Below are 14,015 nucleotides of genomic sequence, written 5' to 3'. Positions count from 1 at the left end.
ATCCAGAATGACCCCACGCATTTCACACCACAATCATCACAGCAGAACTTTCAAAGCCATCAGCCCTGAGACTGGATTTTAAGCCACTATTAACACCAATGATAGTCTGTCAGCACGAGGAAACACCTGAGTTTCATGGGAGGATTTTATTATTTAAACAAGAAATCCATGGAATGACAAAGGGGTGGATATAAATCAATGTTCCAATGCTGCTCATTTTATATTATTATTTTTTTTTATTGTAAACTGAACGGTAAAAACCGTGTTAGATGTTTCCACTAAATCTGAATAAACTTACAGCCAGACTAAAGTTTCTTTTGAAATGTAATTTTGTTAGTAAAAATTACATCTATTAGAAACAAGTAGTCCAAAAGCTCCAGTACCCAATGTGATTCTGTCAGATAATGTATTTACCTTAATAGAGTATTAGATTCTTCATGGGATCTGATGAAGTTGAAGAGCTGAATAATTGAATAATCTATCTGCAGAAAATTTTGGTGGTCCTGATGCAGCCAAGTTTCAGCTCAAAATTTGTGTATTGAGATGATATCAGTGGGGAAGTGTTACTAGGGCTCAGTATATCAGATTGTAGTAAAGGGGACATTGCATCTGGAGGACGTATTCGCTGTCTTATGACATTGGAGGGGCACAACCTCTTCTCCTCATTGTGTCAGTGTGGGAGCAGTTAATACCAGGTGAAACGCGTCTCTCTGGCACCACTGTAACTGTCAGTCAATACAAGTAAATTGGAAACTGTATCTATAAAATGAAACAGGACTTTAAAGACTAGTGATAAGTACAGCAAAACTTTGTTTTACTGCTGTCCTGCTCTACAAATCCATCTGCTTTGGCGCAAACCTTTTATAAGGCTACAGACTTACATTCCATGGGTGCAAATTATTAGGCTAATTTTAGGCAAATTCTTAACAACTTGCCAGTTCCTGAAATATCCACAATTTTAGATCTAGTCAAATCAATTCACCCACCTGTACTAGAGAACCGCCTCCATACTAACATGGTAACCCACAGCATAGATGTATAAACATTGCAGTCATCTCAGGTATATTATTATACGTTATATATTATATATATTATAGCCTTGGACTGTGGCTTTAGGTGTTCTTCACAGGAACCTTTCACTCCTGTGATCTATATACAACACAGGACACCAGTAAGAACAGCAACACATCTTTCCCCAAACATATATTGTATTTATTTTATTACATTAATTTAGCAAAGTTCTATACCAATTACAAATATAATATATAAAACACAATCTCCACCACTTCTGTGTCCATGGATCAGCCGGTGGAATATTCCATCCATTTTTATCTATGAAGTGTCACCCTGTAAAAAGTTCTGGTAATGGTGGAACATACAATCATGTTGCTGTCTCTGGACTTCTCCTTTCTCACCCGCCATGGATTCAGTCAGAGAAGTAAGTTCCGTTATAGTAAAAGGGCTTGTCCGACACACATTGACCGACATCTTCAGGGGTCCAGCGTTCAATGGTCACTTTAGTGAAGGTCTTGTCTGTGGGTCTCACAATGACTGTGCTCCTGCTGGCCACCGATGGGTCCTCACCAAAGAAGTTGAAAGGACGGAGGAAGAATCCCACCGCATTTCCTGGAGTGGAAGTGTTGGGGATGTCCTCAGAGTGGGGGATGTGGAGGAACCCTACAGTCACCCAGGCGACAAGGTCCTACATAAAAAACAAAAAGAAAGATCACTAGACCATCATTTATTAAGTTTTAGTACATGACTAACAATGTCAGACAGATAGTCTGGGGGTTGGTGACTCCTCACCAGAAGTTAGACTAATGTAATTCACTAGGAATAGACCCTTTATACAGAAACATGTTTTATTCTTGTTAAGTGTCCTGATATTGCCTCAGAACACATCGGAGCTCCCTACCAGACATACATGGAGAACATGATCACAGCCCCAGGTTACAGCCGTCTGGTCATGTGGTCAGAAAATACAATTAAAGTTCTTTCATTTAGTTCTTAACAGCTACAACATCTGAAATAGCTACAAAATATCATAAACCCTCTGTCACTCACCGGAGTGTGAGTGCCTGCACTCTGGTACGTGGTTCTCCATCTTTCCCGCTCACACCTGTGTTGAACCGCGGCCGTCCGCCGTCCTGTCGCACTGCGCATGCGCAGGTCCCTTTACCAACTACACCTAACCACTAATGTGATTGATGGATCAATCACCTCACCCTACTTAAGGCACCTGCAGCCTTAGGTAGTTGCCTGATCTTGATTCTCACTCCCTGTGTGTCTCTGGAGGTGTTCCTGTGTTTAGCTCGTGTCTTCCGTTCCAGCTGATTCCCTGCTCTATTCCTCAAACGGTTCCCATACCGCTACAGACTGAATACTCTCCAGCTCGTGTCTTCAGTTCTCCAGCTGATTACCTGCTCTGCTTTCTCGAGTTACACATTGTTGCTACAGACTATTCGTTGTGCCCTCATATCTGTGTTGGACAAGCCTTCTCACCACAGCGGTGGTACAACTTGCTACACGCAGACCACCGACTACCCCGCTACCTACCTGCACCAGTACAAGTCTCCTCATCACTACAGTGGTACAACTTGCTCTCCAAGTCACTGACTCATCTCATCTATAGCTGCAAGTCACTGACTCATCACATCTATAGCTGCAAGTCACTGACTCATCACATCTATAGCTGCAAGTCACTGACTCATCACATCTATAGCTGCAAGTCACTGACTCATCACATCTATAGCTGCAAGTCATTGACTCATCACATCTATAGCTGCAAGTCACTGACTCATCACATCTATAGCTGCAAGTCGCTGACTCATCACATCTATAGCTGCAAGTCACTGACTCATCACATCTATAGCTGCAAGTCACTGACTCATCACATCTATAGCTGCAAGTCACTGACTCATCACATCTATAGCTGCAAGTCGCTGACTTCCTCACTCATCTCCTATCTACCTGCTGTTCCTTACACTCCAACCAATCACCTCACTGCTCAGAGGTTCGTGGTGTAACTCCGCCCCTCTGGCAGCATTACCATCTGGTGGAACCTGGGTAGAAACTCCTAGTGCCCGTGACAGTATTATTAGTATCATCCAGTATGGTTATATAGTATTATTATTATTATCTAGTAATATTATCATCCAGTATGGTTATCTAGTATTATTATCTAGTATTCTTATCATCCAGTATGATTATATAGTATTATTATTATTATCTAGTATTATTAGTATCTAGTATTATTATCCAGTATTATTATCCAGTATTATTATCTAGTTTTATTATTATCTAGTATTATTATTATCTAGTATTATTATCATCCAGTATGATTATATAGTATTATTATTATTATCTAGTATTATTATTATCTAGTATTATTATCCAGTATTATTATCCAGTATTATTATCTAGTATTATTATTATCTAGTATTATTATTATTATCTAGTATTATTATCCAGTATTATTATCATCCAGTATGGTTATCTAGTATTATTATTATCTAGTATTATTATCATCCAGTATGGTTATCTAGTATTATTATTATTATCTAGTATTTGTCACTCACCGGAGTGTGAGTGCCTCCACTCTGGTACGTGGTTCTCCATCTTTCCCGCTCACACCTGTGTTGAACCGCGGCCGTCCGCCATCCTGTCGCACTGCGCATGCGCAGGTCCCTTTAACAACTACACCTGACCACTAATGTGATTGATGGATCAATCACCTCACCCTACTTAAGGCACCTGCAGCCTTAGGTAGTGGCCTGATCTTGATTCTCACTCCCTGTGAGTCTCTGGAGGTGTTCCTGTGTTTAGCTCGTGTCTTCAGTTCCAGCTGATTCCCTGCTCTATTCCTCAAATGGTTCCCATGGGCAGCACAGTGGCCTAGTGGTTAGCACGTCTGCCTCACAGCACTGGGGTCATGAGTTCGATTCCCGACCATGGCCTTATCTGTGTGGAGTTTGTATGTTCTCCCTGTGTTTGCGTGGGTTTCCTCCGGGTGCTCCGGTTTCCTCCCACACTCCAAAAACATACTGGTAGGTTAATTGGCTGCAATCAAAAATTGACCCTAGTCTCTGTCTGTCTCCCTCTCTGTCTGTCTTTGTGTGAGTGTGTGTATATATTAGGGAATTTAGACTGTAAGCTCCAATGGGGCAGGGACTGATGTGAATGAGTTCTCTGTACAGCGCTGCGGAATTAGTGGCGCTATATAAATAAATGATGATGATGATGATGATGATGATACCACTACAGACTGAATACTCTCCAGCTCGTGTCTTCAGTTCTCCAGCTGATTACCTGCTCTGCTTTCTCGAGTTACACATTGTTGCTACAGACTATTCGTTGTGCCCTCATATCTGTGTTGGACAAGCCTTCTCACCACAGCAGTGGTACAACTTGCTACACGCAGACCACCGACTACCCCGCTACCTACCAGCACCAGTACAAGTCTCCTCATGACTACAGTGGTACAACTTGCTCTCCAAGTCACTGACTCATCTCATCTATAGCTGCAAGTCGCTGACTCATCACATCTATAGCTGCAAGTCACTGACTCATCACATCTATAGCTGCAAGTCACTGACTCATCACTCATCTCCTATCTACCTGCTGTTCCTTACACTCCAACCAATCACCTCACTGCTCAGAGGTTCGTGGTGTAACTCCGCCCCTCTGGCAGCATTACCATCTGGTGGAACCTGGGTAGAAACTCCTAGTGCCCGTGACACCCTCATATAAACTGTATTATATTAGGGATTTTATTATTATTAACATTAGTAGAGTAAGTTGGTACATTGTAAACGTGACAAATTTCTAATGAAATAAATGACGTAATGTTTGGAGGAGGAGGAATAATGGTCGGGGCTGTTTCTCAGGGTTTGTTCTGCAGAACGGACCACGGACGCGCACGGCTCCATGAACTACATGGGTTTATTTATCTGAATATCACATTGCAGACTGGTCACACAGGATACTGGTTTCTCTCTGGAAAGTATCTGGAAATGATCGATATAACCAAATCCAATTATATAAAAGGATAATGAAGGTGTTATACCAACATCATTCTTCCTATATAGATAAATGTCTCTGTCATATATTTCTTATATGCTCCCAGCACAATGAGTGACATAGAAAGTCATAAAGATGATATGTAGAGAGATCAGAGAAAGGGAACCACAGTGCAGGAGGCCTTGACAAACATTGCTAAAATCGAAACGCGTTGGTGGGTGGTGTAATAGACACCATTGCTCTGGAGCAGTGGGATAGCGTTCTCTGGAGTTAAGAATCACACTTCACTCTGCAGCAGTCTGATGAATCTGGGTTTCGGGGATTCCAGGTAATCGCCTTCTACACAAATGCGTACTACCGACTGTAATGTTTGGTGGCGGAGGAATAATGGTCTGGGGCTGGTTGTCATGGTTTGGCCTGGGACCTTTAGTTCTAGTGAAGGGAAATCTTAATGATACAACATACAATGACATTCTAGAGAATTGTGTGCTTCCAACTGTGTGTCAACAGTTTGGGGAAGTCTCTTTCCTGCTTCAGCATGACACTGCCCCTGCGAACAAATCAATGTCAATCAAAAAATTATTTCCCAAGTTTGCTGTGGAAGAATTTGACTGTCAGCACAGAGCCCTGACCTCAGCCCCATCAAACACTTGCGGGGTGTAATGTAACACTGACAACGGGCCAGGCCTTATCATCCCACATCGTCCCATCCTCACTATCGCCCCACATCAGTGCCTGATCTCACTATCGCCCCACATCAGTGCCTGATCTCACTATCACTCGACATCAGTGCCTGACCTCACTATCACCCGACATCAGTGCCTGATCTCACTATCGCCCAACATCAGTGCCTGACCTCACTATCGCCTAACATCAGTGCCTGATCTCACTATCACCCGACATCAGTGCCTGACCTCACTATCGCCTAACATCAGTGCCTGACCTCACTATCGCCTAACATCAGTGCCTGATCTCACTATCGCCCAACATCAGTGCCTGACCTCACTATCGCCTAACATCAGTGCCTGATCTCACTATCACCCGACATCAGTGCCTGACCTCACTATCGCCTAACATCAGTGCCTGACCTCACTATCGCCCAACATCAGTGCCTGACCTCACTATCGCCCGACATCAGTGCCTAAACTCACTATCGCCCAACATCAGTGCCTGACCTCACTATCGCCTAACATCAGTGCCTGATCTCACTATCGCCTAACATCAGTGCCTGATCTCACTATCGCCTAACATCAGTGCCTAAACTCACTATCGCCCGACATCAGTGCCTGATCTCACTATCGCCCGACATCAGTGCCTGACCTCACTATCGCCCAACATCAGTGCCTGACCTCACTATCGCCCAAAATCATCAGTGCCGACCTCACTATCGCCCAAAAACATCAGTGCCTGATCTCACTATCGCCTAACATCAGTGCCTGATCTCCCTATCGCCTAACATCAGTGCCTAAACTCACTATCGCCCGACATCAGTGCCTGATCTCACTATCGCCCGACATCAGTGCCTGATCTCACTATCGCCCAACATCAGTGCCTGACCTCACTATCGCCTAACATCAGTGCCTGATCTCACTATCGCCTAACATCAGTGCCTAAACTCACTATCGCCTAACATCAGTGCCTAAACTCACTATCACCCGACATCAGTGCCTGATCTCACTATCGCCTAACATCAGTGCCTGATCTCACTATCGCCTAACATCAGTGCCTGATCTCACTATCACCCGACATCAGTGCCTGATCTCAATATCGCCCAACATCAGTGCCTGACCTCACTATTGATCTTGTGGCTGAATGGATGTGAATGTTCCACAATCTAGTTAAAGCCTTCCCGGAAGAGCAGAGGCAGCAAAGGGGGCACTAACTTTGTTAAAAAATCTTTACATACAATTTATTTTTTACTTTAGTAGCTTTATATATTATTCTTCACGTATTGTATCTTTATGTGTATATTATCGATAGTAAAATCATTGATTTATGTATCACTCACTGTGTTCACAATGTCTTCATTGTTGCGGATGAAATTCTCAAAATAGACTGTGGGTTCCCACGGGTCACACTGAACGTACATATTGCTGCTGGTGAGCTCCGATTCGCTGTGCCGCGTCACCGCAAGGCTGTACCTGTAAATCAGAGACACATTGATTGGAGGGGGGTACAATGTTACCATCCACAGTTCACCTGTTAATCCCAGATTCCCAGACAAGGGGCATCAGATACAGCAGGTCCCTTCTGGGTGTAAGGAAGGGGCTTCCCCAGGGATGAAATGGTGTCTGGCTGCGGACAGGATATAGTCTGTACTGCAACAATGTGGAGTCAGGAGGCTGATTTATACTATTGGGAGTAAGTGAAATGTCCCTAATTCTAGCAATCCCTGGAGGTGGAGGTGGGGGCCCCGGGGAGGGGGGAGGCAGGAGCTGGAGGTGGGGGCCCGGGGGGGGAGGGGGGGGTGGCAGGAGGTGGAGGTGGGGGCCCCGGGGGGGAGCGGATGGCGGGAGGTGGAGGTGGGGGCCCCGGGGAGGGGGGGAGGCAGGAGCTGGAGGTGGGGGCCGGGGGGGGGGGAGGGGGGGGTGGCAGGAGGTGGAGGTGGGGGCCCCCGGGGGGGAGCGGATGGCGGGAGGTGGAGGTGGGGACCCAGAGGGGGGGAGGGGATGGCGGGAGGTGGAGGTGGGGGCCCAGAGGGGGGGAGGCAGGAGGTGGAGGTGGGGGCCCGGGAAGGGGGTGGGGTTCTATCCCACCTCCAAGTGAGCTCCTTGGAAGTGATACATGTCAGCCTGTTCGTCTGTAAGATTGCAAACAGGGTTGCACTTTGCCCCTTGTAAAATGTGTCCGTTTCCGCTAATTTACAGGTTCACTAAACATAAGACATAGAATCTGACCTGGGGTGTGAAGACTTTTGCACACCACTATAGATGTATTCTGGCATCATGCTTGATATCCATTTATCAAGCGACATTTATATTATCTGTGCGCATATTTCCGTTAGTTACGTACATTTTGGTGAAATGCGTTTACCCCTAAGAGCTGCTGATAATATCACATGGCAGAACAGCCAGAATCTAATGACAGATCTGTCTCGGTACCTAAACATTGTACTTTCCTTCTCGTGTTTCTTATAATAACATGAAACTCAATTTACACCAGAAACGATTTGTCCCAACAGATGTCGGCCGCGTCCTCTGGTTCTCTTAGTGGTGACCTCACCTGGACCACGCGATCCCTTTCTCCTCGCTCCACCTCCGCGGGAGCACGCTGTGGGCGTGGGAGTTGTACTGGATTCGGTAACTTCTCTGGTGTCCCCATTTGTTCCTCTTGTTGGGGTTTTGAAACATCAAGTACCTGGGAACAGGTGCCCCAAATCTGAAGGCGGCCTGCCTCTCCCTCATCCTCGGTACGTGGTCCATACGGGACTGCACAATAAAGTGTCCCGGACTCCACGGGTTAGAGATGTTCTCGTACTTTAGGTCTATAGTTTCAAAGCTGTTTTCAGCCCCTGTGAGAAAGGCATAATTATTACCAGTTATTTATATAGCGCCTACGCATTGTGGAGCGTGGTACAGAGAACATTTCATCATTCACATTAATCATTGCCCACCCATAGGAAACCCAGGCAAATGCGGGGAGAACATGCAAACTCCACACAGCGAGGGCCTGGTCGGAATCAAATTGAACATTCCAGCGCTGCGACTCAGCAATGCTAACCGCTGTGCCACCATGCTGCCCATAGTTATGTACATAAAGTTAGAAGGTTGTATTGTTAAGTCGATAAATTGGGTGGTGAAAGCTGAGCTGCGGTTTGGTTAAATACACATTTATTTATGATGCTGTGAACGTTCCATCAAACATACTAGTTACTGATTATATATACTATAATGTTATATAAATGACCACACTCGTTGTGGCCGTGTGTACTTCCTGTCACACTCGTCTTACTCAGTCCTATGATTCACAAGAGCCGGTAGTAATTACAGATATCTGTGGGTCATACAGGGATAACACCTAATCAGCAACAGGTAACACTGAGAAATGATAATTAGTTTTATATACCTAGAACTTGCTGCACGTTGTACTAGTTAGTGAGAGCACAGCACAAGTGTGCAGTCAGTGTCCTCAGTATAATCTATTTCCAGGAACCTTTGTATGAAGATATGAAGATATTTAATGTCATCGTTCCTTAGATATAACACTAACGTGGGACATTCACTGCACTATATCATTAGCGTGCGCACAGAATCCTGTACTCTCTGGGCCTGATCCATAAAGGAATGTAAATGACAATTTTGACGGTATCGTACGCAATTTTCATCTGCGCATGTCTGAAACCACACGCAACTAAACGCAGAAGCGTTCATTTCATCTTCGTACGCAAAGGACTCTTATTACGGTCTATGATTTCAGGGAGTGGTCTGGAGGCGAGGGGAATTTTGCAGTAGTTAATGTACGATAAGGGCGTGAAAACCTTGAGCGGACGCAGTCACCTCCGAATCAGGCTCTGAGCGTCACAATGTTATTTCATTTTCTGACACATCTCTTGCTCCAGCTACAGGGTTAGTCTAAGTCCTGATCAGTAGTGAGGACGCTGTGTATACAGCTATAAGACGTGTCTGTAATCAGGAGCAACTGTAAGAATGTATTTTATGCTCATTAGACATTAACAACAGCCTAATAAATATATTTCATGAGAAAAATGTATATATAAAAAAAACATATAAAAAAAATCAATAAAAAAAAATCAGTATCCTGCCGGGTCCTGTGTAGTAGATCTAAGCAGACCTAGACCCGGATTCATCTGCGCTCGTATCTTGACCTCCATTCCGTGGGAGTATGCAGCGCTGATTTACGTGCGTTGTTAAACAAGCGCACGTTATGCTCAGTATAACGACCTTGATGAATCAGGCCCTCTGTGAATAAAGCTCTGTACTACTGTATGTTGTTTTTAATGCAGAGACAGGTTATCCAATAGGCTGACTAGGCTGAAGCCCGGGCGCAAGGCTTTTGGGGGGGGTGCCACATTTTTTTGGGCCCAAAATTGTGACAGGGCGAAGCATAAACTGAAATTAATTTTAAAATATGAGACAATAGTTGTTCTTCAAACTAAAAAGAAAACATGAAAGAAAAATGAAGTAAGGTTTTAATTATGCCGTATTTCCATGATAAAGGCTGAAGACAATGAGTCATTCTTGGACGGGCGCTTGAGGATCAGTGAGTAAGAGATACATAATGGTGACAGGTGCCCTCTCCCCATTCACCCTCATTCACACCTCCGTTCTGCTATACAGTGAATATGATCACCATCTCCCTTTTAATAAGCCAGGTGGAGCTGAATATCAGAAACATGAGAACATAAATATTGGTGAGGAGGTTGGGGCGGATTCTATGAGTTAGCTTTTACCTAACGCCTATTAGCCTGGTGTGGAGGCGAGGGGCGCTATGAGTGTACTAGCCTAGGGCGGCCTGAACCATTAATCAGGCCCTGCTTTTATGTATGTGAATTTCTAGGTGTATTATAATTATTTTTCCTTCTCATACAAGAAAGAGAAGAACTTATTGCAGTAAATGATGAAATGTGGAATACAATATTTTCTTGGCAATTAATGAAAATATTCTAAGCTGTCCCAAGAGACCTATAATTTTCCATTTAATCCACGTTGCACCTTCAGTGCAAAAGACTCTACTCTATGTGTAGTTTGCTGAGCTCCATCTTACCTGCTATGTCCAGGTCCACCTTATAGTTCACCAAGTGTGTGTGCAGGTTCCCCAGGACATGGCTCTGAACCTTGTTTCCATAGTGGACCCCATCAGGTGTGAAGAAGGTGGCATGGATATACCCTGTAGCGCTCACCTTCACCTCTATCACTCCATTCTGGTAGAAGACAAAGTCCCAGATATAGTCATAGTTGTAGACCGTGGATGTTGTCCTCACCACCAGGACATGATTCTCCACTCCAGCAAAGAAGTTATATCCACCATTATAGGTGCTGTCAAAGTGTCGACGTAAAGGTACCCCAGTGGGCATCTCAAAGATACACAGCGCATTCTTATAGCGAACCGGCTTGTCTGTGTCATAAAAGTTGTAGAGATCTTGGTAAGTGGCCACTTCAGGACAGTCGATACCTTTGGCCAACTCATAATGCACTGTCCCCATTCCCCAACCAGAATCAATATATTTTGTTTGCATACCAGCTGGAGTGGCCCCACTATAAAAAGCAATAGCTTCCTGTATGCTCACCTCGTAGGCTATACGTTCATTGTTGTATTGTATGTCAAAGATCTGCATGCCAGCAGACGAACGTATCCTGTAAGCAAAGCTCCATCCGGTATATTCCACATAGTTACCTGAAACTCTGTAACGTTTACCTTGGGGCTCACATATTTTTGGTCCATGAATATCTGTCTTCGTCTTAAACTCTCCACGGGGCATGAAGGTTGAATAAGGGTCTTCCTTTGTAAATTCTTGTATACGCAGCGTGGTCAATTCATTCATCTCATACTTTCTTATTAGCTCCTTTACACTATCAAAGTATTGTCCGTTATACCAGATCTTCTCTACCGTCCACTCCTTAGGGTTAAGAGAGCGATGATTGAGCAACAGCTCAAAGCCGATAGGGTGGAGGAAGAATCCATCAATAAATCTCTGTAGTATGATCCACGATCTGCGCTCTCCAGAGCTCAAACCACGGGGAGTTATGTCGGTGAAACTTAGACAACGTTGTGTGCAGTTATAGAAGGAAAAGCCTGATATCTCCAGTAATATATGGTTAAACTCCTTCGTTACTTCAACCAACTTCTTTTGAACCTTTTCATATTCCATATAAGTCATTGGTCGTGACTCAAATTTAATTGCCTTGTTTCCTCTGGGAGTCAGTGGTCTGTAATAATATGGATGAGGAAGGGGGCCAACAAGGTATTCTGTGACATTAGGGTGGAGCTGGTCCCCAAAGAATATAACAACTTTGGCCTCTCGTTGAGGCTTGCGACCATTTTTGTCCAGAAAGTTCAGAACGTTTCTCTTTTTTGGCAAATTGAGCTCCATCATAAAGATTGCGTTTTTGCCAAAGCTTTTCCGAATTGAGACCAATTTAAGCTGCTGCTGATCCATGAGAAAACTTTTCACAGATTTCATCTCATCCGGAGTCAAGTCTGAAAATACAGAGGCCATGTGCCGACCCTTGGAATAAGACTTTGTGCAGGAGATGGATCTTACAACATACATTAATGTCACTATCTGTATGAGATACTTGAGCCCCATAATGTAGTCTCTGTAATGCCTACAAAAAAGAGCAATACAATCAATTAAAAGTTTGCCATAAATTAGAGGTACATGATAAATACAGTTACAATGTGTCACGAACAGCACTCCACACTCACGAACAGCACTCCGCACTCACGAACAGCACTCAGCACTCACGAACAGTACTCACCTGAGCCTGCGTAACGTGTATGACAAAGGGTTAACCAAAAACAACCACCTGGTCTGGCTAAAATGATTACATCCTTCCATATCTATGCCAAACACTAGCTTTGCCATACCAACTAGGCCACCACCAAGGTTTTATTTAATGAAGAGCTGACACTTGTTTTTCAGGAAGCCTTCGGTTCTCCCTTAGAGCTAATCTAGCATATTTACAGACCTCCTTCCAACCTCCCACCTACCGCCCTCCCTATCCTGCCCTCCTCCGACCTCCCTCCTCGTCATTCTCCTCTCCCCCCCTCTCCGTCTCTGCCTCCGTTCTCCTTCTTTCCTCCTCCTACCCTTGCGTCTCTGTCCGTCCTACCCTCCCCTTAGATTGTACGCTCCTTCGAGCAGGGCTTCCTCTCCTCCTGTTCTCCACCACCTTAACTCTGCTCTCCAGCTCTTTGTCTCCTCCGTGAGGTCCTCCTGCCCTTCTACCCCTCTAGCTACCCCTCTGGGGGCTCTCACCTCTCTTCTAGCTGTACATTGAGCTTCCGAGTTATTGTTCTTTTTGTTAACTGTTCCGTGCTGTCTCACCCTGTATCGTGTTTCTGTCTGTCCCTGTACGGCGCTACCGATACCTAGTGGCGCCTTATAAATAAAAATTAATAATAATAATAATAATAGCACAATTTACTTTAATCAGAGTTAACATAAACCACAATGTTCTCCCCGGTTTTACATTATGTAGCGTTCTGACCAAGCTAGCGTGAATTTGTAAGAACACAGAGACTTGGGGGTAAATGTATCAAGGTGAGAGTTTTCTGGCAGGTTTGAAAAGTGGAGATGTTGCCTATAGCAACCAGTCAGATTCTAGGTATCATTTTGTAGAATGTACTAAATAAATGATTGCTAGAATCTGATTGGTTTTTCAAACACGCCGAAAAAATCTCAGCTTAATACATTTACCCCTTGAACTTATTAAGTGTAATATAATATGAAAAATACATCCACAATGCTTAGGATAAAACAGGTAATAAAAGGCATACAAATATAATGCAATTGATTCTTATAAAATAAAAAGGATAAAACACAGAATTGATGACTCACTTATAATCAAGTTTCTGGCGCTTTGAGAAGCAGAAAAATGGGACCCTCTTCAATATCAGATTGACTCCCAAAAGTGAACAATTCCTTACACTACAGTTTTAAAGACTGCGGGAGGGCTCACAGCCCCCCTGCCTGTGATGTCAGAACTGACAGGTCTATGTTAATACAAATTAGGGTTTTACGACTCCTGTTGACACAAAACCTTTTCTAGTCAGATTTAATTAACCTGTCCCAGCTTTGTACCAGTATGACTTACAAACATGATTTTACCTCCACACAACAGGTCATAAATTCCCCTTCATCTGCATACCACACATGCCCCTGGTAAGTAGGATATTGGAGAAAATGATATGATATTTTCCAGTGACCCTATTCAGCTTGAATTTGTCACTCACATATAACTCTGTCTCTGCAATCGGCCTGTCTGAGGCAGGGCCATCTTTTCCATTGGGCACGATGGGCAGGTGCCCGGGGG

At 44.2% G+C, this 14,015-nt stretch overlaps 1 protein-coding gene across 3 annotated transcripts in view; it reads right to left on the bottom strand.

Moving 5' to 3' along the window:
* Positions 1–1,190: 1,190 nt before the first annotated feature.
* The window catches only part of LOC142159398 (diamine oxidase [copper-containing]-like), a 28,231-nt gene continuing 15,406 nt past the window's right edge, over positions 1,191–14,015 (bottom strand). For 2 of the 3 annotated variants that reach the window (XM_075214261.1, XM_075214262.1), the window contains exons 2-5: positions 10,744–12,305; positions 8,242–8,530; positions 7,028–7,160; positions 1,191–1,702 (exon numbers count right to left, since the gene is read on the bottom strand). In XM_075214261.1, the coding sequence (XP_075070362.1) occupies positions 1,427–1,702; positions 7,028–7,160; positions 8,242–8,530; positions 10,744–12,286 (2,241 nt within the window). In that variant the 5' untranslated portion in view covers positions 12,287–12,305 and the 3' untranslated portion in view covers positions 1,191–1,426. Of the gene's footprint in view, positions 1,703–7,027; positions 7,161–8,241; positions 8,531–10,743; positions 12,306–13,935; positions 13,995–14,015 lie in introns of those variants that run through there. The other variant, XM_075214260.1, reaches the window with a different exon arrangement.

Source organism: Mixophyes fleayi, chromosome 5, assembly GCF_038048845.1.
Source record: "Mixophyes fleayi isolate aMixFle1 chromosome 5, aMixFle1.hap1, whole genome shotgun sequence".
NCBI classification, from domain to species: Eukaryota; Metazoa; Chordata; class Amphibia; order Anura; family Limnodynastidae; genus Mixophyes; species Mixophyes fleayi.
Note: the sequence above shows the minus strand (reverse complement) of the source record. Positions and strands in the feature narration are given on the sequence as shown.